Here is a 22737-nt window from a genome sequence, read left to right as displayed (position 1 = left end):
GATATGATTTCCTGGGCTGCCCTCTAAATAGTATCAACTATTTTCTTAAAATATGAAATGAAAATAAAATTAATATTTAGCTGAATCCATTGGGTGTGTCTCTCGCTGTTAAATTCCCATCAACCTCAGAGCAAGACGAATCCTTCTACAGGCTAATTGGACACGAATACCTTTCTAATTGAAAGGATTGTGATTCTATTCTTTAAGACTTCCTCTTAGAAATATGCTTAACGTATGTTAAACTTGTTTTCTCAGCACCAGACAAATTAATGGAGCTGGGCTATCGCAAAAACCCAGTAACAATTTTAAATAAACGTAATAATATGCTGTTCTTTCCAAACAAATGTTGCCTTTAGTTTTTAACTGTCAAAACCTTAATAAAGACAATAATTCTTGGCCTGCCCATAAGTGAGATTACGAAACCCAGAATGAGGAAACCATTAAAAAATTAATTTAAAGGAAAGTTAATTGCAGATTTAATATGGTGTTTTGCAAGTTGGTCAACAAAATGTTTCAGCCTGATTCCCAGTCCTTTTCAAGGGCTGGAAACATGTCGCCTGCCTGAGGAAATAAATAGTTTTTCCTTGTCAGTTTTTATTCTTCATGTAGTCGTCTGAGGTTGTAAATAGATGCTAATACTTTAGTGAATTCAATAGTTTAAAAAAACCCTTCTGTCCTCCCATCTCCAGGAATAATAGCAAGGAAAGAAATGGACTGGAGAAAATAATTCTACTTATAAGGCCCTAAAAGCTTCAGTAATTTACTCTCCTGGGCTTATACTTTTAATCTGCTAAGAAATTCTGATACAGCACCGTATCTCCAATTTTCAAGAAACCCCAGTCCTCCGGGATAGTAATCATTTGGGATTTTCATTTCACACGGCAGCATTATTTATTTCTCGATTGTATTGTTTCATAATGCTCTCTCCCAGGCACTTTTGGTAACTTTAGAGATTCCCCAGAAAAGTAGAGATACCTTTCTCACTCACCGGCATTGACAGGCCGTGAGTTTGCAGATTGAAGACATTATCTTGGGTCCCCTTCATTGGAAATTAGAAAGCTTTTAGTAGCGGTGAAAGTCATTGGATTAGGAGTGCATTCCCCATGACTGTGACCCTCTCCACTCCTGCCACACACACACACACACACACACACACACACACACACACACACATACCCTCCCCACCCAATGACCCAAAACTCCCACTTACACAGTCTTTCTTCTTAGTGCTCTGTGTCCTGTGGCCAAGGCACACGGCGGAGAAGTGTGAGCTGTCAGATGGGAACACACAAAACAGCCAGAGAGACCGAGTGCAACCCGTACACCAGACCGGAGTCGGAAGAAGCCTGCCAAGCCGCACAGTGTCCTCTCTATGCCTGGAGGGCAGAGGAATGGCAAGAAGTAAGTGGAGCCATGAAGTGGGCACCTGCCAGCCATTTCGCTCAGCCCCCTTGCAATCATCACATCCGTTACCCTGAAAAGCCTTCAAGCACGGTGACAAGGCTGGCTCTTTCCCAAAAGGTTTGCTGTCAGACGGCAGGCAGTTCACTCCGACGAGGGTGGGAGAGCTCCTCCTTTTTATGCAGTTCCTACGTCTGTGTTCTTGAACGTTCAGAGAAACTGTAACAGGCCTTGGGCCAAATGCATACAGCTATCTTTCACAAAAGGAGGGGGAGATGGAAGAAATATTTTAAATATGTCTTTCCAAACTTGGTCATTCTGTATGAGTTCAGACAGCCACAGGGCAGGCTCAGGTAGGACCTACTCTGTGTGTGTCCCCTGGTCGTGACTTCAGCTGTCCCTGAGAAGGCAGGCACTCGTTTGAAGCCCCAATTAATTAGTGAAGCATTTCGAACCTTAAAAAAAAAAAAATGAGGGCATCCAGAAAACAGCTCAGTTGATGCAGAAATAGACTTGTTTTCTCCCTCTTCAGGTTAATGTTTAGTTGAAGAAAACACTATGTGTCCCCGGAGAAAAGCATGGTTAGGGAAGGTAACACTTCAGCAGGAGATAACCCTGTTTCCAAAACAGAATACATTGTAGAAAGGAGAGAAAGAATGGAAGAAAGGAAACCTGTGTCCATTGACTTTAGAATCAAATAAAAAGTACAAGCTGTAAAGGCTTCAGAGATATGAATAATATGTCATGAGTTTCCCACCTGGAATGACTTTTAGAACAGGGAGAAAACAGTGCCTGGCCCTGTGCTCCATTCTTTATGGTTTTCCCTTCACTTTATCTTTAAGCACTCGGCATAGTGGGAATCACTATTATCATCCCATTTTGCAGTCAAGAAAACTGAGGCCCAGAGAGCCAATGTCGTTTGTCCAAGTGTCATATACCCAGCAAGTAGAAGGAGCAAGACTTGATCCTAAATTGAAACCATTACGAGATACTACAACTGAATTTAAAAACTGTTTTACTCAAGCACTCACTGGCAAGGCTGCTTATGTATTTTTTTCCAGTGGTATTGAGATATAATTCGTGTGTAACATTGTATTTGTTTTAGGTGAAAGCATGATGATTTATGTATATACCATAAGTTATTAACAGTAACTATGTTATACCTAACATCCATCAGCTCCCATGGTTACAAAGTTTTTTCTGGTGTTGAGAACTTTCAACATCTATTTTCTTAGCTTTCAAATATATGATAGAATATTGCTCACTGTAGTCACCATGCTGTATATTTTGTCCCCAGGACTTACTTATTTTATAGCTGGAGGTTTTTACCTTTTGAACCCCATCACCCAATCACCCATCTCTTCGCCGTATCTAGAAATTTGATTTTTGTAAGATTCCATAAATAACTGAGGTCATACACTATTTCTTTTTCCCTTTCTGGTTTATATCACTCAGCACAGTGCTCTCAAGGTCCCTCGCATATTGTCAGATGGCAGGATTCCCTTCTTTTTTGTGGCTATTATATTCCGTTGTATATATACACATTTTTTAAAATTCATTCACCCATCTATGGCCATTTCAGTTGCTCACATGTCTTGGCTGTTGTAAATAATGCAGTGAGCATGGATGGGGGAGCAGATATGTTATCAAGTTTTTGGTTTTATCTCCTTCAAATCAATACCCAGAAGTGGACTTTCAGGATTTCAGGGTAGTTCTGTTTTTAACCTTTTGAGGAACCTCCATACTGTTTTCCACAGTGGCTGCCCTGATCTGCATTCCCACCACAAATGCCAAGGGGTCCCATCCCTCCAGATCCTCACAACACTTGCTATGTTTTGTCTTTTTGCTAATAGCTGTTCTCTGGGAGGTGTTGTCTCATTGTGGTTTGGATTTGCATTTCCCTGAGGATTAGCGATGTTGAGCACCTTTTCATCTACCTGGTGTCCATCTGTATGTCTTCTTTTGACAAATGTCTGTTCAGGTCCTTTGCCCATTTGTAGTTTGATGTAGTCTCACTTGTTTATTTTTGCTTGTGATGTTTTTGCTGTTGGTGTCACATTCAAAACAAGTATAGCCAAGGCTAATGTCAAGGATCTCACCCCCTATGTTTTCTTCCAGGAGTTTTATGTTTTTAGATCTTTTAGGTTCAAGTCCTTAATCCATTTTGACCTAACTTTGGGTCTGGTGTAAGATAGGGTCACTCTGTTTCAGGGGTCTGTCCAGTCTACCCAACACCATTTCTTGAAGAGATGGTCTTTTTCCCATTGCATATTTTTTCTGGTCTCTCTATTCTATTTCACTGATCTATGTGTTTCTTTTAATGCCAGCACTATTCTGCTTTAATTACTGTAACTCTGTAATACGGTTTGAAATCAGACAGTGTAGTGCTTGAGCTGTGTTCTCCTTTCTCAACATTGCTTTAGTTTTTCAGGGTCTTTTGTGGTTCCATACAGACTTTAGGATTGTTTCTTCTACCTTTGGAGTTTTAATAGAGATTGCCTTAAATCTATAGATTGCTTTGGGTAGTGTGGCCATCTTAACAGTACTAATTCTTCGAGCTGGTGAGCACAGAGTATCTTTTCATTTATTTGTGTCATTTTTTATTTCTTTTATCCCTGTCTTACAGCTTTCAACGTACAGGTCTTACACCTCCATGGTTTAATTTATCCCTAAGTGTTTTGTTTTTTCTTTTTGATGCAATTTTGAATGGAACTGTTTCCTTACAACTGCGTGTTGAACCCGTGTGAAGATCAACCTTCTGGGCCTGTCCTGCCTTCTCCCTCACCCTCCTGATGCGTTGTTTTCATTGTTTGCAGTCACACCTTTTATTTAGGACTCTTACTCTCTCTATACTCAGGGTATTTTTGTTTTTTGTTGTTTTTTTTTTTTGGCTTGGTCTCCTTCTATATTTTTTTTCTTTTGCCAGAGGATGGTGGGGAGAAATGGCTAAAGCAGTTAAATTTCAAGCTGATTGCATTTGAGCCACGCAGTTATTGGGATCCCCAGAGACTATGGAATTCCACAGATCAGGTCATATCCCAACACTGCCGCTATTTAGCCATGTGACTTGGAACACGGATTCTTGATTTCTCTGATCCTTGAGTTTGCCACCTGTAGAATGGGGATAATAACAACTATGCAAGAGTTGTTATGAGAAAATGAGAGATAATAGAGTGGTTTGGGGGTTGACCCTATCATATATGGAAGGAAGAAAAGGCTCCCTGATCTCTTTCTCCCTCAATGTTACCTCTTGATTCTCTTTGTAGTCTTGTTTCAAACCTAACCCTGCCTGCTGTCTCCTTCTCTTTCTTCATCTCGTGCCAGACTCAACCCTGTGTAACTCTTCCAAGCAACAGAAAGTAAGAGAGTGTTCTGAAATGAATCTAAGCTGAATGCTCGCGCTTTCGCCAACTTTCAGACATGCTCTAGCCAATCAGGGAAATGCAAGCTCCATTTGCAATTCCTTCTGAATTCCAAAGAATAGAAACCTTGCCAAAAAGGCACTGAGGAAGTCCTGCCTCTGATCTTACAAAATATGCTTAGAAATTTACATCTTTGCCAGCACTATGCAGGGGGATCTTTTAAAATCCTTCTTCAAATGTTGCTATCAAGCTCTATGTAAGAACGGAATGCCTAAGGAGAGAGCCTGACCTGTGGCCATATTTAAAAGTTAGAGATTAACCATTCTCACAAGAGAAGAGAATCTTTAAGCAATGGGAAAAGCAGATTCTAATAGTTACCCACCTGCAACCATGCTTTCTCACCTGTCTGAAATCTAAGTGGAAAGCTTGAGAAAGGTGGACCTCGGTGGTAAGAGAGGATAGAGCGTCAGGGGGATGCCCTCACTTGACACTGAGTTGGCAGAGTGAGGCTTGGGACAGCTGGAGAAGGAAGAAGACCTGTCCAAAGCCTTTGTTCCTCCTACGCAGAGCATGCTGGTGGCCCTCTTAGAATGTCCTCACGGCAAGAAGACAGAGGGAGTGTTGATAGCAATTGGGCAACCACCTAAATAGGCCGGATCTCCCTTCCAGATTGCCTGTGGTCAGTCCTTGTGTATGCCTAGGGAAGCACTGGTGTCATTATTCATTGTCCCTAACTTCATGATCAAAGTTATCCTTGTTCAGCAGCCAATTGGACAGCCTAGCACCCTTCAGATTCCCCTCAGTCATTGCCCTCACCCTTCTCTCATGCCTACCCCTGCTCCCACCCGCTCCCTCTTCTGCCATCTTCCCTGAGACCTACTTTGGGCGGACATGGGTCTTGACTTTGTTCCCATCTGCCAGTGACACCTTGACCTGATGTCAGTGAGGATGCACTGGAGGCTTCTTACCCCAACACAGGAAGCTCCCTTCTTAGCCATCCTGGGCAACCACCTCAGAGCTCTTGTTGGCCTGTTGAGTGTGCATTTTTCCCTTTCAACCCCCCCCCCTTGTGAATTACCAAAATCCACTTCTTTGTTGGCAAGATACATGTCATGCTAGACACATAGCGAATGGCAGCCCCCTCATTTTGAGAAATAATCCAGGTGTCCACCTTGAGGAGCACAAGTTCTGCGTAACCGTATAGCATGATCATCAGGGATATTTTGTGTTTTGCGCAGTCATATAGGTTGTATACTGCACAACTCTGGGGCAACCATTCCCATAGATTACAACATGAGGGGCATCCCCCAGACTTACATAGTTCAGTGACCGATACTGGTGATAAAAGTAATACATCTTGTTTATTAAGCTGTGGACCAAGCACTATATTGAATGTTTTGTATGGAAGACCTCGTTTAACTTTTCCATAACTCTCTAATGAAGTAATTAAATTTTTATCCTCACTTAAAGATGAGGAAACTTGAGGCTTAGCTAGATTAATTTATCCCAGCTCATGCATTTAGTAAGTAATAAGGCTGGGATTTGAAGCCTGGAAGCCTGACTTCTGGAACACGTGCTCTGAATCTTTATATTCTACTGCCTCCCATGTCAGCATTCATCTAAGGCAAATTATTTTATTTCCTTCTTAATGGATTGTCTAGACTCTTACATAAGCCAGAGTTGGCATAAAGGACAGTTCTCTTTATTGGGTGAGCCCCCCACCTCCTTCAGAAAATGGAATTCTTGGTCCAGTGGGTTGGCAGCCCACCCTTAAGCCATGCTGTAGGGGCAGCCTTGATGATGTGGAACATCTCACTGGGCCTCCTTTGTTCACTGGGAGGCCTGGTGCCTTCATAGCAGGGAAGGGGCAGCCATGTGCCTTTAAGAAAGCACAAGGGTAGAGCTTAGATTTTTAGATGTCAGGCAAAACAATTGGAGAAGAGAAAAGTCCTGTATCCAGACATGAATCCAAGTTTTTAGTATCACCTGCCAACTTTGGGCAAGTTATTTGACCTTTCCAAGCTTAGTTCTACTCACTTTAGAATTATAATGCCCATGAGGCTGGGGGCGGGGGGGGGGATGACTTTTTAATTATTTTGAAAACTACTATTATAAATGATTTTACTTATTAATATAATATGAATATTAATATAATATGAATTAATATAATAATAGTATTCTAATAATATGGCATATAAATTTACTTAGAGCTGCAGAGGTCTCTTGATTGAGTTTGAATTGCATGTGAGTTAGGCCTCTCTTGGCATTAAAGAATAAATCTCCCAGGACTTGCAAGCGTTCTTCTGTTCACCTTTACCCAGAGTATTCTCTCATCCCTGGTGCCTCTGCATCACAACAAGGCTGCCCTGCTCCTTCCCTCACTTCAGTCACCCCTGCCCATTCTTCAGGTCTCACCAAAGATTCTACTTCTCAGAAGCCCGTAGTGATCACACCTCCACACCAATAACTGAGTCAGATGACCCTCCTCCCAGCTCTTCTGGCACTTTGAAAATACTCTGCTTTAGCAGTTGGCACTCTGAATTGTGGTTGCCCGAGTTTCTTGTCTACGTTATCACCCATTTGAGGTCAGAGAGTTTGTTCACCAGAGTTTTCCCCCCGCATTTACCACAGTACCCAGAGCATTGAACACACTTGCTGAATAAATGTGAACAGTGGGACAATAAAAAGATGGATGGATAGATGGATGGATAGAAGAAAGGAAGGAAGGAAGGGAAAAAGGAAGGAAGAAGGAAGGAAACAAGGAAGGAAGGAAATAAGGAAAAGAGGGAGGGAGGAGGAAGGGGGGAGAGAAGGAGAGAGGACATTATAGATCAATACCTTCCTAAGTCCTTAGAATCATGACATCCTAAAATGTCACTTAAGACAGTCAGGCAAACTCTGTTTTTCCTGTAGAACAGGTATTTTACTTTCTTGCCACACTGCCATGGACACAGTGTGCTCTGACATGTCTGGCCTTTGCAGTGCTCCCCACCTCGTGGCTGTTTGGCCAGTACAGAGACTTAGACCACTCACAGTCATACATATTAGGATTCCAAGGCCTTTTACTGACATCAGCTGTCGAATGATTCCCATGTGTGCTCCCCTAGCCCAGAAAACTTAGAAAATGGCAGGCCTTTGGTCAGTCTGTTGCAAAGATTTTACAAAGTTTACAATAGGGAGTGATCAGATTTGGGTGCATGTACAAGGGCCAGATATTAACTCTATATTATTCCTTCCCTCATTAATTTACTCAAGTAATCTTTACCCGGCACCTGCAAAGTTCTGGGCTCAAGGCATCGGGGATCCAGTAGGGACCATGGCATTGCTGTGGGGGATTGACTGACCAGTGGGAGAGATAGAAAGCGAGCAAACAAATATGTTCTATGACATTGCCAAGTGTGAACACTGCTTTGACGGGAAAAACCAAGGCACTGAGATAAAGACAGATAATGGCAGGCCAGTCCTGCCTCCTTCAGGGTGGTCAGAGGGGAAGGGCAGGAGGAGATGATTCCAGGCAGAAGGAAGAAGACAGTGCCCAGCCCTGACAAAAGCACAGCATGGCTGGAGCAGAGCAAGTGAGAGGACCAGAAGGTTGAAACAAGACTGGACCTGCAGGAGCAGCCAGATTAGGATTTGTAGGCTAGGGCAAGGGTGTGGGTTTTCCCCTAAGCAGGGTAGGAGGTTAACAAGCCCCTTCATAACCTGGCCCCTGACCACCTTCAGAAATTCCCATCTCAAGTCAACCTGTGTCTCAGCCCCAAACCATGGCAGTCAGTTTCCAGCCTGGCTTCCCCATGAGCTTCACCTCTAGCCTCTGTGCATGCTGAGCCCCTCCTGAGAATGTCCCCCTTCTCCTCCTTGCCTTCCTCACCTGGCTCTTCATCCACTGCTTGGGCACCCCCTTCAGCACTGTGGGAATTCCAGACCCTTGCCCTTTCTCCTCTCTTGCTGTCACCATTGGAGAAGACTTTGGTGGCTTCTCTTTTCTGTTATGAAACCCACATCTGTCCCCATGGCCACACGAGGTGGTTCTATGTGTTGACTTCCATTGGTCACCAGGTAGCCAGATGTCCTGGCATGTGGACAGCAAGCTGGGAGTAGCAGCCACCCGGTGTCATAACTGAGAGAGAACATGAGTCCAAAGACGTCAGGGCCATATCCCAGTGCCCAGTGCAGAACGTCGTCTGTTGCAAATATTGGTTGAATGAGTTAATAACTTGGAAGTTATCAAATGTCTCCATAGTCTTGTTTTTTCCTTTTTCCCTTATAAATATACTATGTGGGGGTGAGAATGTCCAAATTCCCCATAGCTGACCTTAAAATGAGCTTTGAGAAAGAACCCATTGGTAATTTGAAGACTGCTTTTTTTTCCTTTTGAATTTAAACACTGTTAGAAATTGATTTGTAATTACTGTTCCTTATCACATAAAAACTCCATGGAGCACACACAGAACACTGTCCATCAAGGTCCCCATATGTTCTGTCATTCCTCTGTCCATCTGTTCTGTCATCTGTCTGACAATAGTGGTCTCATTGGAAACAGCGCTACAAATTATTTTATCCATAAAGAAAATTACCAGTCTTAAAAGGCAGAACATGTGAATGTGAAGGGACTTTGTTCCCACCCAGGGCATCTCATGAAAAAGAGTAAAACAACTTCATTACCGTCTTTAAGGAAAGGCAGTTTCTACTCACTGCATTAAATTACCCTCTTTAGACATTACCCTATGGCCAATCCACCTGGCTAAACAAAATAGTACCTTAAAAGCTTATGGTAGCTCTTCCTCACTCTCAGATGTAGACGACTACTTCCCTCTGGTTCATTTCAGCACATTTAAAGGCATATGTAGCCTGCAAGGCAATGAGCAAACTACCCAATTTAGAACAGCCCTGTGACCACTGACTTGCTGAATTACAGTGAGGGCTAAAATTCAAGGAGGCTGGTGGTGTTACTTATACACTTGGTATGTAGTTTTTTCCTCAGAGCTATAACAAGAGTTGAGGAAACCTTTTGGACGTTAAAATGAGGCTAGTCGAACTTTCTGGCAGTTTCTGGAACATTCTAGGTCATATCCTAGGACAGAGGAAAGAGTTCTTAATTCTGGGGTGGGGGTGGGTAGTGATATTACCAAAAAGTGATAAAATTCAGGAGCTTGGGTCGGTTTGCTTTCTGTGCAGCTAGCCCCCCGTTAGGACCCCAGGAGAAAAGCCTTGTCAGGTGACTTTCAGAGCTGCTGTTGACTGATTCCAAAGCCCTGGATGAGTCACTTATTTACCTAGCTTCATTTTTCTGAAAGTTATATTCAACTCCCTTTCCCACCATCAGCCAAAGAGTTTTCATGGGAATTAACCTTTCTTGAACCCCAAGGCAGAAGCCCTTAAAAAGCAACTAGGTGTCTAGGAGCTCTTGTATTTCTGCTGAGAAATGGTTACTCATTGACACAGATTGGAACCCAAGGCATTAATGAAGAGGACTCTGGAAGGTTTAGTCCAGTTTGGGCTGCTCAGTAATCAGGATCTGAGGCACCTAAGTCCCGATTCTCTAAGGAATGACTTGTTCTACGGGGGGCTAAGTGTTTCTTCTGCATTTATATATACATCACAAATGAACCACGGCTTTGTTTGTTTTGTAACATTCAGTGGCCCCATAACTCATTTGGCTTTTTTTTTTTTTTTTTTAGTGAATAAACTAAAGTGTTATTACTTCACCGTAGTACCCAGAGGAACAGAAAACCCTGAGCTAGGATTGACCTAGGGAACTGGGCTCAGCCAGCTTCCTGTACCCTTTGAAATAATTTGGCTCACCTCAGAGAACTTTCAATTCATATTTGTGCTCCAGAAAAATTCGAATGATTCCACATTCTAGATGTTAAGGTTTGCTTCCAAACAGCAGCAACTCTGAGTTAAGTTTGCAAATGATAAAAGACTCCCGGGGCACACCACTTATCCCTTTTACTTCCTAAAAAACAAAGTGGGGCCCCTGGGTGGCTCAGTCAGTTAAGCCTCCGACTTCGGCTCAGGTCAGATCTCATGTTCGTGGGTTCGAGCCCCACGTCAGGCTCTGTGCTGACAGCTAGCTCAGAGCCTGGAGCCTGCTTCTGGTTCTGTGTCTCCTCTCTCTGCCCTTCCCCCTCTCATGCTCTGTCTCTCTTTGTATCAAAAATAAATAAGACATTAAAAAGAAAAAAAAGAACACAGTGGCTCACAAAAGGCACAGGGTGTGCTAGGTGACCCAGAATTTCTATTACTGGGGTACACCCAGAAGAATTGAAATCAGATATTCAAACTTGGACATGAATGTTTATAGCATCACTCCTAATAGCCAAAAGATGGAAACAACCCAATGTCCATTGTCATTTGAATGACCAGAGTGTGGTGTAGTCACACAACAGGTGATGAGTCAGCCACAGAAAGGAAGAAGGTACTGATAGATGCTACAACATGGATAAACCTTGAAAACAGCGCTTTTAGGGATGAAGATTATTGCAAAAGGCCACAAGTTGTATGATTCCATTTCTGTGAAATAGCCAGAGCAGGCCAGTCCGTACAGACAGAGAGCAGCTTGGTGTGGTTGCTGCAGGCTGGGGGAAGGGGCGGGGGGTTGTTGGTTGGGGAAGCAAGGAGTGAGTCATTATTTAATGAGTACAGTGTTTCCTTACATTCTGGAACCATACAGTGATGATGATCATACAATATTGCAGATGATTAAATGCCACTGAATTACACACTCTAAAATGATCGAAATGATAAATGTTATGCTATGTATATTTTACTACTGGGAAAAAAAAAAAGCAAGGCACAAGGCATATCCACAAAGACATTTCAGAGTCAGACTGGATCCCAAACTGAAATGCCTGTGGGATGAGGCAGGTCATAAAAGGGAAAGATGTGTGAGTGAAGAGAAAGATAGGTGGGGATCCATGGGTCTCCCTAAATTATTTAAAAAATTTTTTTTAATGTTTACCTATTTTTGAGGGTGGGGGAGGGGCAGTGAGAGAGGGAGACAGAATCTGAAGCAGGCTCCAGGCTCCGAGCTGTCAGCACAGAGCCTGATACAGGGCTTGAACCCATGAACTATGAGATTATGACCTGAGCCCAAGTCGGCCGCTTAACCGACTGAGCCACCCAGGCTCCCCCTAAATAGACTTTTAGAAAGAGAAAGTTTATAAGATACCATGCTACCAACAGCTCTGGGTTGTTGTTAATGAGTTAGCTAAGGCCCAGGGGCTACAGGCTATGTAATCCCTGGTGTAAAGGAAACAGGAGTCCCTGGGTTAGCGCACGGTGGATTTCCAAGATGGTTTACAGTCTTGAAATGCTGGGTGACATAGATGCTTTAGATAGGACAGCCTTTGGGAAACCTTCAGCACACAGATAACCGGGTTAAACTTCAAAGGTGGGGTTTGCTGTTGGCCAAAGGGAGAAGGACAAGGAGTTTGTGGACAGCCTAGAGATGGGCCTGGAACGGCTCCTACCACTCGCTCTATTTTCCTCACTTGGTTGATAGGAATAGAAATATGTGTCCCATCTACCTCACGAAGAGAGGTTTGATCTGGGACAGGGCATTTCAGCTAAGTCCCAGGTTTTCCATCTGAAAAATGGAGATTATAGTTGTCTTTACACCTCACTCCCAAGCGGTCTACGTCCTCAGTGTCTGTCTTTGCTACTAAACTGTAAGCCCCTCTCTGAGTGCAGGGCTGTGCGGTGCGTGTCCACTTTTGCTGACCCAGGACCCGTCACAGGTCCTGACGCTAGGGACCTGGTGAATGTTTCCCGAGTGAATGAGGGATGAGAGCACTTCATCCTGGAGAAGAACAGGCAGTCAGCTGGGGGGGGAGGGGTTGGGGGGAAGGGATCCCAGTAAAGCAAAGCCTCTCAAGTCCCTGAAGGGGGACGATTTGTGTGAAATGAAATTTGTCCTTCACGCTCCCCTGGAATCGACAACCAGGACAAGAGGCTCCTGTCTGCAACGTGGTAGGTCTTGTCGTGAAATGGAATGGGCCACCTGGACACGTGACAACCTCCCTGATTCTAGAGGTACTTAGACGCCAGTTTGATAATCACGTAGCTGTAAGTTTTACAGTGAGTCAGTGTTTGCGTGAGTAAAGTCATCAAGCCGTAAGGTCCTTTCCAAACCTGCTATTCATTCATTCATGCTTCCATTCCTTCCTCCCAGTAGCCACTTATCAAACATTGGTCCCTGTGCCAGGAACAGCATTGGGAATGAGTGGGACAAGACAATGAGTTCTCTGATAATTCCTTCCCCCAGAGGCTTCACAGTCCTAAAGGGTAGAAGAGACAGGAAAATAAATCTCTACAGAAACAGCATATAATAAGCCATTTATTACCTCTTCAAATCAACACCTGTTCTCTCCGTCACAAACAGTGCACCAAGACGTGCGGCGAGGGCTCCCGCTACCGCAAGGTGGTGTGTGTGGATGTGGACAAAGGCAGTGAGGTTCATGGCATACACTGTGACGTGAGCACACGGCCGGCCGACCAAGAGAGCTGTAGTTTGCAACCCTGCGAGTATGTCTGGATCACAGGAGAATGGTCAGAGGTATGTCCGGGGGTGCCGTAACCACATTCAGGACGGCAATGGCCTGACGGCAACAGGGTGACAAGGGTAGAAATGGGGAGACCATGATAAACCGGCATGTACCGTGTGACGGGAGTGGTCTCCTTCCCTCTCCAGCTGACACCATGCAGAAATGTGGGGCCAGTGGCACCAGACCTGGTTTTTCAAGAGAGGACAAACATCTGAATTTTTATGTGAGATCCCCTAACTTTAAAATGTGGACTCAAATTTTTTAATTTATTTTATTTCATTTTATTTATTTATATGGGACGAACCAAACACTTCCGTGGGCCAGATATGGGTTGGCTGTTTGACACCTTCTGATCCAGAGGAACAAAATGATTTTCCAAAATATTCAAGGAATCGATTTCTTTCTTCTCTTCTTTTCCACACAGTGCCTAGTCTAGAACCTTTTTATTATTAATATACCAAACATGATTATATTATTTTCAAACCTCATAACACTTCTTACATTTATTTATTTAAATTCAAGTGAGTTGACCTACAGTGTAGTATTGATTTCAGGAGTAGAATTTAGTGATTCATCCCAAACATGACCCCCAAGGCTCATCCCAACAAGTGCCCTCCTTAATGCCCATCACCCATCTAGCCCATCACCCGCCCACCTCCCTCCAGCAGCCCTCAGTACATTCTCTGTATGTAAGAGTGTCTTATGGCTTACTTCCCTCCCTGCCTCATAATATTTTCAAAGACTGAAAGACCTGTAATATTTGACCAAAAGGACTTAGAGGTGGAATTTCCTGGGCTCAGAGCAAAGGTGCTAAAGATTTTTAGGTAATATGCTTGCTGCCTCTTCAAAATTTGACAGGGTGGCAGTTTCACATTTTAAACAGGAGGAATATTGACACATAGATATTATGTGTGTTGGGTGGTGAATGCTTTCTGCACTGTAACTGGCCTAAAGTCCTTTCTAACTATGTCCCCCATCCTCCTCTTTGCTCCAGTGATTTCGCCTCCCCTTCCTCGCCCAGGGGACATCTGACAGTGTCTGGAGACAGTTTTGGTTGTCACAAATGGAGGAAGTGGGATGCCACTGGCATCTAATGGGTAGAGGTCGGGGATGCTGCTAAACATCCTAGAGTGCATGGGACAACCCCCCCACCCCCACCCCCACACAGCGGAGAGCTATCTGGCCAAGATGGCAATGGTGCTGAAGTTGAGAAACCCTGCTTTATTCCAACTCTGCATGTTCTCTGACTCTTAAAGAATGGAAGGGAGACGTGGTCCAAATCTCTAGGAAATAGATTTACCATCGGCTAGCCAGGAACCTGGGCAGTCCGGGTGTTTGTTCAAAGTAGTCCTTGACTTTGGGTTTGAGGCATAGGCTCTAACCCATTCAAATACCAGGGAGGGTGGGGGGAAGGGGTCTGGAAAGGGTTCCTCTCTTCTCTTCAACTCACTTCTCCCGGTTCCCCGTCAGGCATGGTCCATAACTTCTGGTGCTCCGGGCTGCCCGCCAGGCAGGGGAAACCTCTCTCGCTCCTCAGCTTCCATCCCTCTCTGCCTCCTGGAGGCCTCCTCTTGTCAGTTTCTGGCTTAGTTCTTGGTCATTCATCTCTCTGGAGTTTCTGTACCCATCACACTGAGAACATTGGCCTCTTCATCTTGGCCAGTCTTTTGTGTGTTATTATTAGGCTAAAAGAATTTCTATCTAAGACTGAGTCATGTTCCTATTATAGCTTCATTTTAACTTAATCCTAACCCCCAACAGATGAGATTTGGAGAAGATTAAAAAAAAAAAGTCTTCCGTATTTCTGCAAATTCCCAAGTGCATCATGGATAAAAAAAAAAAAACTCTGGAAACTTACAGGCAAAGTTGAGAGGTTTGGAGATAGGACTTCTCACGTGGATGCAAGGGGCACTGGGCCAGAAATCCCTCTAAAAAAGCTTTGGGAAAAATGCAAGAGCCATAGCAAGCCATGCCTTCTCTCTAGGACCTCTGTTACCTGGAGAGTTGTGTGCCTTTCTCTGAGCTCTCCTTGAATTTGAGGAGGCCTGGGCCAGATGGGAAAAGAGAACCCCATGACCCCTGGTTGATAATGTATTTCTCGGCCTAGGCCTGAAGTGCATCATTAATGCAAGAAGCGTACATTCTTACCATTTCATCCTGCGTTACTGTTATTTTCAAATTAGAAAAGTGATATATGCTCTTGATGAAGCAAGCACATGACCCCAGGGCCTGGAGAGTCCAGAGTAAGAGCTACCCACCTCCCTCCTCCCTGCCTGTCCCCCTCCTCCCTCGAAGCCCCCCTCCTCCCTCCCAGCCCAGACAGACCCAGCATTTGCTGGCAATCTGCCCACGCACGAAACACACCGCAAACTAGCCATGCTCTCCCGGGGCCCAGCCTCTGCTCTTCAGGCATTTGGACAGCGGCAATCAAAGAAGCAAGAAACATATGCAGAACATTTCTAGGTCTTGAGCCAGCTGAAAAGGAAGGCCCAGGGGTGCTCTGTGTGCCTCTGGCTGGACCTGCCCTCCCCGCCGCCTCAAGGACCTCTTCAAGGGGTATCTTCTCCCCGGAACAGGTAGTTATAGGAGAAAAAAGCCATGTGGCCCAAAGCACCAGCTCAGGAGATGTTAGGAAGGAATGACACTGTGGCTTTTAATAGCTAGTGAGATCTGACGATGCTCACCCCGGAAAAAGCATAACATGCCATGTGCCACGGACTGTTTCTGGCCTTCCCCCTGGCCACCTCCAGCCACCTCTGGAGAATCCTGATCCTCTCACTTAATTTTGTGTAACACCTTTTTCCCAGGGGATGGCCGCTCATTTGACAACACTATCTAAAAATACCGTCAAAACTAAATCCACTATCATTCACTTTTATTTTTTAAGTAGATTCTATCAAATGCTTAGCGAAGGAGATTGAACATATTTGAAAATGGCATCAATAACCAGCTACATGTCTCATCACAGAAGGATTGTGGACACTAGTAAGATGTCTGCTTTTTCTCCCTTTGTGTATTGTTTGTGTATTTTTACACAATGGTCAGGTGACTACCTGATCTGGTTAAATAGAGAGAAACAGGAGAGCAGAAAGGTAACATTTCAGTCCAGGGAGAGCAAAGAGAGAAGGAGATGGAGTGGGGGGCAGAGAGCAAAGCAAAGCGCATGGGGCAGGAGAGGAAAACTGTCCCCGAGTCTCCTTTTGGCTAAGTGCTTGGGGTTCATCTGTAACTCGGGTGGGCTGTGACCCACCCTCCTCCCATCCCCTGTGGCCACATCTCTGGTTTGGGAACACATGCGATCAGGCTGGTGATCCTGTAAGTGGAACCAGGGACAGCTAAAGCCTCCTCCCTTTCCCCCCTTGAAATGCAAATAAAGGGGCTCCAGCACCCCATCCTGCAGTGGGGGCTGAGGCCATCCAGGGGATGCACTAGATCCTGAAAGGCGACATGTGGCATTGGGTGTCCATGCTTGGGGCCTGCGACTGCAATGCATGAACATGCTAATAAAGTGCGAGCTCTCTGCAGTGTCATCGGGGTCAGCATTGGAGGTGGAGGTCAGGGGCCCATTCTGGGCTGCCCCCAAGTGCGACTGCAGCCTCTCCTTCCAACCCCTGTCTTCCCAGTGCTCAGTGACCTGTGGAAAGGGCTACAGACAAAGGCTCGTCTCCTGTAGCGAGATTTACACCGGGAAGGAGAATTATGAGTACAGCTACCAAACGGCCGTCAACTGCCCGGGCACGCCGCCCCCCAGCGTCCATCCATGCTACCTGAGGGAGTGCCCCGTCTTGGCCACCTGGAGGGTCGGCAACTGGGGCAGCGTAAGTAGCCCATTCGGTGACAAAATCAGAAAGCTTTGGGATCCCAGACGTCATCCTAAACGTGTCCTGCCTGACCCACCCCTAGGGATTCTCCTTCTGGGAGAGACGCTGGGAAGACGCTGGAGTTAGCGTCTTGAGGTGGGCTGATGGGAAGAGAAGGTTATCTTCCATTTGGCAGGTGGTCCAGTGCTTAGAGCATGGGCTCCGTGGCCAGACACCCACCCTGTGGATCCTGACTCTCCCATGTCCCAGCTGAATGAAAGGTGCCACACTTTTGTGTCTCTGCCTCCTCACCTGCAGAGTGGGTGGTGGTGAAGCAGCAACGAGTTAACATGCAAACAGCTCCTAGATCCTAGGAGCGCATTTCAAGTTGGGCGTGTTTTACCCCAATGTTGTTACAAACCAGCTCCGGGGACTCGGTCACCTCCTAAGAGTGACAGAAGAGTTCGCCGTTGCTTCTGCTGTTCTGAAGTCAACGGTTTCTGGTCCCTCTTCGTCGGCAGTATTTCACTGCATCAGGGGCACAATAAGTGAGACTGTTTTAAATTGCAACTTCCCTGGAATATCACCACCACCACCCCCTGGCTCCCAGTCACTGGGTTCTCAGTGCTGAAAAGTGATGAGACAGGATCAGGGGAAGTGGTTAAGGTTTGAATCCAGGCTCCACCATAACCTTGAACAAGTTTCTTGACATGTCCTCTCTGTAGAGGTGGAATAACGGGAGGACTGTCTCAGAAAATTTTTGTAAGTGTCCATGAGAAAATGACATATATGTATGTGTATGTTATGTACATATACACATATAAATTATATTCACATACATATAAATATAAATACATAGGCAAGATACACATATATGTATGATGCACATGTATAATGCTTCGCACACAGACTGCTCCATTGTATGTGTTCCACATACGTCAGCATTTGATTTCAGCAGCCTGGGGTCTGAACTGACACCCTGGACATCCATCAAGCAGTGAGCCCCCCCCCCCCACCACTAGACCCCATGCCTCCTGGGCCCAGTGGCTGCATCACTGACTCTGGTCTGCCTTCCAGTGCTCAGTGTCCTGTGGCGTGGGAGTGACACACCGATCGGTGCAGTGTTTGACCAACGAGGACCGGCCCAGCCACTTGTGCCCTGCTGACCTGAAGCCAGAAGAAAGGAAAACCTGTCACAATATCTATAACTGTAAGTTGGCCCGCAGAAGCCAGCGTTCCGGAGCACGAAGGACAGGGTTTCCTTGTTCATGTGTGTGTTTGCCAGCCCTTGTTAGAGAATGCACATGATACATAAGTACTGGGGATGGAAGGCATAGCATGAAAACGGTAGTTAACGCCGCCGTGTGCTACTTTTGGAAGCCGCTAAGAGAGCAGCTCCTAAGAGTTCTCATCAAAAAGGAAAAAACGCATTTATATATTCATATATCTGTATGAAATGATAGATGTTAACTAAACTGATTGTAATTATTCACAGTGTATAGAAGTCAAGCCGTTACGCTATGCACCTTAAGCCTACACAGTGCTATAGGTCAGTTACCTCTCCATAAAACTGAAAGACAAAATAAAAATAAATAAACCTACCCCCCAAAAGGGAAAGAATGTATTTTGAGGAAATTATGCCCCCCTTTCCAAGCTGTAAAGTGTTAGTGTGATCAGTATCCTTGATTCCACAGGCAGACAGTGGGGAGCTTGGAGCCTCACACACCATTTGTGCATTTCGTGTTTTCTAGGTGAGTTACCCCAGGACTGCAAGGAGGTAAAGAGGTTGCAAGGCACCACTGAAGATGGTGAATATTTCCTGCTTGTCAAAGGAAAGCTCCTGAAGGTGAACGTCAGACATCAGTCATTACTTCTAGAATGACTGGAGAGTGAGTGGCCCTGGGTCTCACGGTCTCAGCTCTGAGCTGCTCTTCACAGGTTATTTCTGGCCTCTCTTCCAGATATTCTGTGCAGGGATGCAGTCTGACCACCCCAAAGAGTACATAACCCTGGTCCATGGTGACTCAGAAAACTTCTCCGAGGTATACGGGCACAGGTAGGAGCGTTTGGGCTCAGGAGGCACGCACAGCTGGAGATCGCCTGGAAATACCTTCCATCCTCACCAGAACGTTCTCTCCGTAACGTAGGTTGCACAACCCAACGGAATGTCCCTACAACGGGAGCCGGCGGGACGACTGCCAGTGTCGGAAGGACTACACCGCCGCGGGGTTTTCCAGCTTCCAGAAGATCAGAGTGGACCTGGCCACGATGCAGATAATAAGTAAGTCCAGCAGAGTGTCACGGGGGAGGGACTGTGTTCTCTCCTCTCCCCATTCAGCCAGCACGCTGCACACCGGGCGCACACTGGCTAGGGGCAAGGCTAAGATGCTGCGGGGACCGAGATGGGCGTCCTCGCCATCCAGTGACGACAGCTGGGGTCTGAGCTGTGCCAGGGCGAGCTTGGCTCCTTCCCGTTTGACTGCGGTACAGTCAGTCCCTAGAAGGTGCCTTGCCCAGGGTGGAGCTCTGCCAGATTTGTGAGAAATAAATACATGGAGTAGGTAAAGGCCACTGAAAGGGGACCACTGCAGTGGAGGGCGGGGCGGTCAGGGCCGCATCCCCCAAAATATGACACTGAGCCTGACATCTCAAGGTCACGTAGGAGTTAGCCAGGCACAGGGTATCAGTGTGGGGAAAGGAAGCTAGCAACAGAAGCTTTTAAGGGAGAATACAGGGCAGATACACAACTTAAAGAGATTCATAGGGAATCTTCCACCACCACCCCCACCTCCCCCCTGCACAATGCACACACAACTACTTTTATCCGATTGTCGATCTACAGAAGAAAAGTGGACCACGGGCTTACGTCTTGTGACCAGCCCATCGTGGGCTGATTTTATACTGTAGCCACCACTGCATTGTCGTAGGGACATTCATCATAGGCATAGTTAAAGACAGCTGGCTATCCAAACGTGTTCCCCCAAACAGAGGAAAAACAGAAATGGTGAATAATTAATTTCTCCTCATTACCGTTGCTCCCATAATATTGCACTGCTGTCCCCTTGAGGTAGTTTAAACTTGATTGGTACCAAGATACTTTTTATGGCCATTCACGCGCCTGAGGAGGGCTAAAGGCAGAGGGTCTGCAGGTTTTCTGCTTAGAAAAACACTCCAGCTAAGACTCGGGGCTTCGGTGTGCTACGGCCTCAGAGCCCCTCTCCGTGCTGGACAGAGAGCTCACATTTCCTTCCCACAGGGGCTCAGTCACCTCAGAAGGATTAAGGCCTCTCGCTGTTCCCAAAAGGCAAGGTGGAGAAGTACAAAGTGGCCTCTCCTTGCATGAGCGACAGCTTTTGTGAGATTCTTGCTTCAACTCCTGATCTGCTGTAGAGCTGCTCTCGGGAGCTACGAAGAGGTTAAAAACACAAGCATTGTTTTCATTGGCTTTTTTTTTTAACTGCAAGTTAGCCCCAAACTTGAGAAACTGCCATTAATACTTTCAAGATGTGGGTTCTAACTGCTCCACATTTTGGCAATAATAGCGCACAGGCCATAGGAGGGCAGCCGAAGCCCCGGGAAATAACTCCGAAGTAGCTGGAAATGCTTTTGTGCCTGGTTTCTTCCCATCCTGGAAGCCGAGAGGCCATACGCAGGAGTCCTGCCGCCGTCCAGGGACACTGCACTTAATCGACATGATTCACGTATTTATTTATATATGTGAGAATCGATTCCAAAGTCATTAAACCCCCCACCCCTTTGGGCTTCCCTACCGTGGAGGGACCATGCCGATACAACGCAGGAAATGAGGCTCATGAGACCTGAGGAACCACAGATATCATGGGGAGAAAGCAGTGTGCAACTGGATCTACTTGCTCACTAATGGTACTTCGGATACTTTCTCTCTCTCCTCTTCCCTCTTACTCTCTCCCACTACCCTTCTTCCTTCCTGCTTCGCTGTGACTCTCCTCTTCCTTCTATGCCTTTTGTACTTCTCCCCTCCGTTTCCCCAAAACCCCACAGCCACCGACTTACAGTTTGCCAGGACAAGTGAAGGACACCCGGTCCCTTATGCCACAGCTGGGGACTGCTACAGTGCCGCCAAGTGCCCACAGGTATGTGCAGGGGGCTCCCCCACCAAGGACCCATGTCCCACCCTGCCCTCGGGGGACCCTGGGCTGCTTCTGCTCTTGGGACTAGGGTTAGACAACTGCTCTGGAGGGCCAGCTGCTCTCAGGAGCCTCCAGGATGCTCGGAGCTACCCCTCTCCTAAGGCTAAGACTTTCCTTAGGAACTGATCAGGGCCACAGGACAAACTTCTGCATTCAGCAAAATGCACCTGCTGTAAACAGTAAACATTTGGAAGCAAATTAGACATTGGAGGGGAGGGGCTTGCTTAAGCAAATCTTGAGTTAACAGAATGAATATTACACAGCGACAGGCTGATATATGCTTCATGACTGGCTCTTTACGAAAATAAAAAGCCCTGCTTTGTAGCATTTGCCAATTTCCTAGGTGTGGATAGTCTCGTTCCGCCCCACCCCCACCCCTGTAACTGATTTCAGGCCATTGATGTTATGTCACTAAATGGAGAGTCCAGCAGAAATGCACACGGTCGGCTCTCACAAGCCAGGTCTGTGGCCTCTAACAAGTCACGGTCAGCCGTTATAAATTCTAAACATTGCATGACATAAAAGATCGACATGTTGCCCTACTTGAGATGTAGAAAACGTGTCGTGTTCAGACCAAGTGCAAGTTTATTGTCATCTGCCAGATGTGCTCTTCAGGGCCGCTGAAGGGCCCCCTAATTGTCCAGCTACACTTTGACATGCTCTTGCCCCTCTGGAGGCGGGGCACGTTGCCTTTGGAAACGTGCTACCCTCCTGGTGCCAGTTTTGCAAAGCAAGCATCATCTTTGCAAGAAGCTTCGGCAACTGAGAAGCTTCAGCGAATTCCACGATGGAGGCCAGGAGAACTTGGCCCCTGTTCTTGCTGTGGTTCAGAAGGGGTCTTGATGAGATTGTTGCTCAACTCTGGGTCAGGAATTTCCCACTTGGCCTACGCGCCTTCCGAAGTCTGGGGACCCGGACGGGGCGAGGCATTTGGAATCCCAGGCGCTGTCTCCCCCGGATGGACTTACGCCCAATCACAGAGACCGTCCAAAGGCAAACACATCTGAATTTTCTTTTCACAAAGTGTTTTCTCAGCCCCCAGCTTCAGAAAGCAATGCTAAACATTTTAGGGAAGTGAAAAGGAAGCTCTCAGAGAGAAAGAAAATAAACAAAGGACATAATGGTAAAAGGGGGCCTCTCCTCTATTACCCAGGAATTGAAAACTTTTGAAGTGCTGTTTCTTTAGAGCAGCCGATGACTTCAAACACCCCACTGGTCCGGGTTGCATTTTAACAGCTAATAGATTAGCCCTGTCCTGCCTTTTTCAAAAGTCTGAGGATTTTCTGGTTTCTCTCTGCGCTTCTTTGGAGCCCCCGCTTAAGTAAATGAAAGGTAATTTGCATTCATTTATTTTAATAATTCGGAGACAAATGAACTTACTGATTTGCTAAATCCTGACCCTGAAGCCATTGCTAAATGAGAAAATGCAAAGCCAGTTCAAAGCAGATGTATATTT

The 22737-nt window shown here is 45.9% G+C and overlaps 1 protein-coding gene and 1 long non-coding RNA gene across 8 annotated transcripts in view; one reads left to right on the top strand and one right to left on the bottom strand.

Annotated features, from left to right (window-relative positions):
* The window catches only part of LOC115273760, a 31268-nt gene extending 29491 nt beyond the window's left edge, over window positions 1-1777 (bottom strand). For all 7 annotated transcript variants that reach the window (XR_003900930.1, XR_003900926.1, XR_003900929.1 and 4 more), the window contains exons 1-2: window positions 1474-1777; window positions 1211-1376 (exon numbers count right to left, since the gene is read on the bottom strand). This is a non-coding gene — a long non-coding RNA (uncharacterized LOC115273760). The remainder of the gene's footprint in view (window positions 1-1210; window positions 1377-1473) is intronic.
* ADAMTS9 (ADAM metallopeptidase with thrombospondin type 1 motif 9) overlaps window positions 1-22737 on the top strand; it is a 161532-nt gene that overhangs the window by 122605 nt on the left and 16190 nt on the right. The window contains exons 30-37 of the mRNA XM_029917014.1: window positions 1228-1401; window positions 13150-13323; window positions 16936-17130; window positions 18190-18322; window positions 18864-18958; window positions 19074-19168; window positions 19260-19393; window positions 21133-21224. Of these exons, the coding sequence (XP_029772874.1) occupies window positions 1228-1401; window positions 13150-13323; window positions 16936-17130; window positions 18190-18322; window positions 18864-18958; window positions 19074-19168; window positions 19260-19393; window positions 21133-21224 (1092 nt within the window). The remainder of the gene's footprint in view (window positions 1-1227; window positions 1402-13149; window positions 13324-16935; window positions 17131-18189; window positions 18323-18863; window positions 18959-19073; window positions 19169-19259; window positions 19394-21132; window positions 21225-22737) is intronic.

The sequence above is a fragment of the Suricata suricatta genome, chromosome 12 (genome assembly GCF_006229205.1).
Source record: "Suricata suricatta isolate VVHF042 chromosome 12, meerkat_22Aug2017_6uvM2_HiC, whole genome shotgun sequence".
Classification (NCBI taxonomy): Eukaryota; Metazoa; Chordata; class Mammalia; order Carnivora; family Herpestidae; genus Suricata; species Suricata suricatta.
This window is presented reverse-complemented; position numbering and strand designations above follow the sequence as displayed.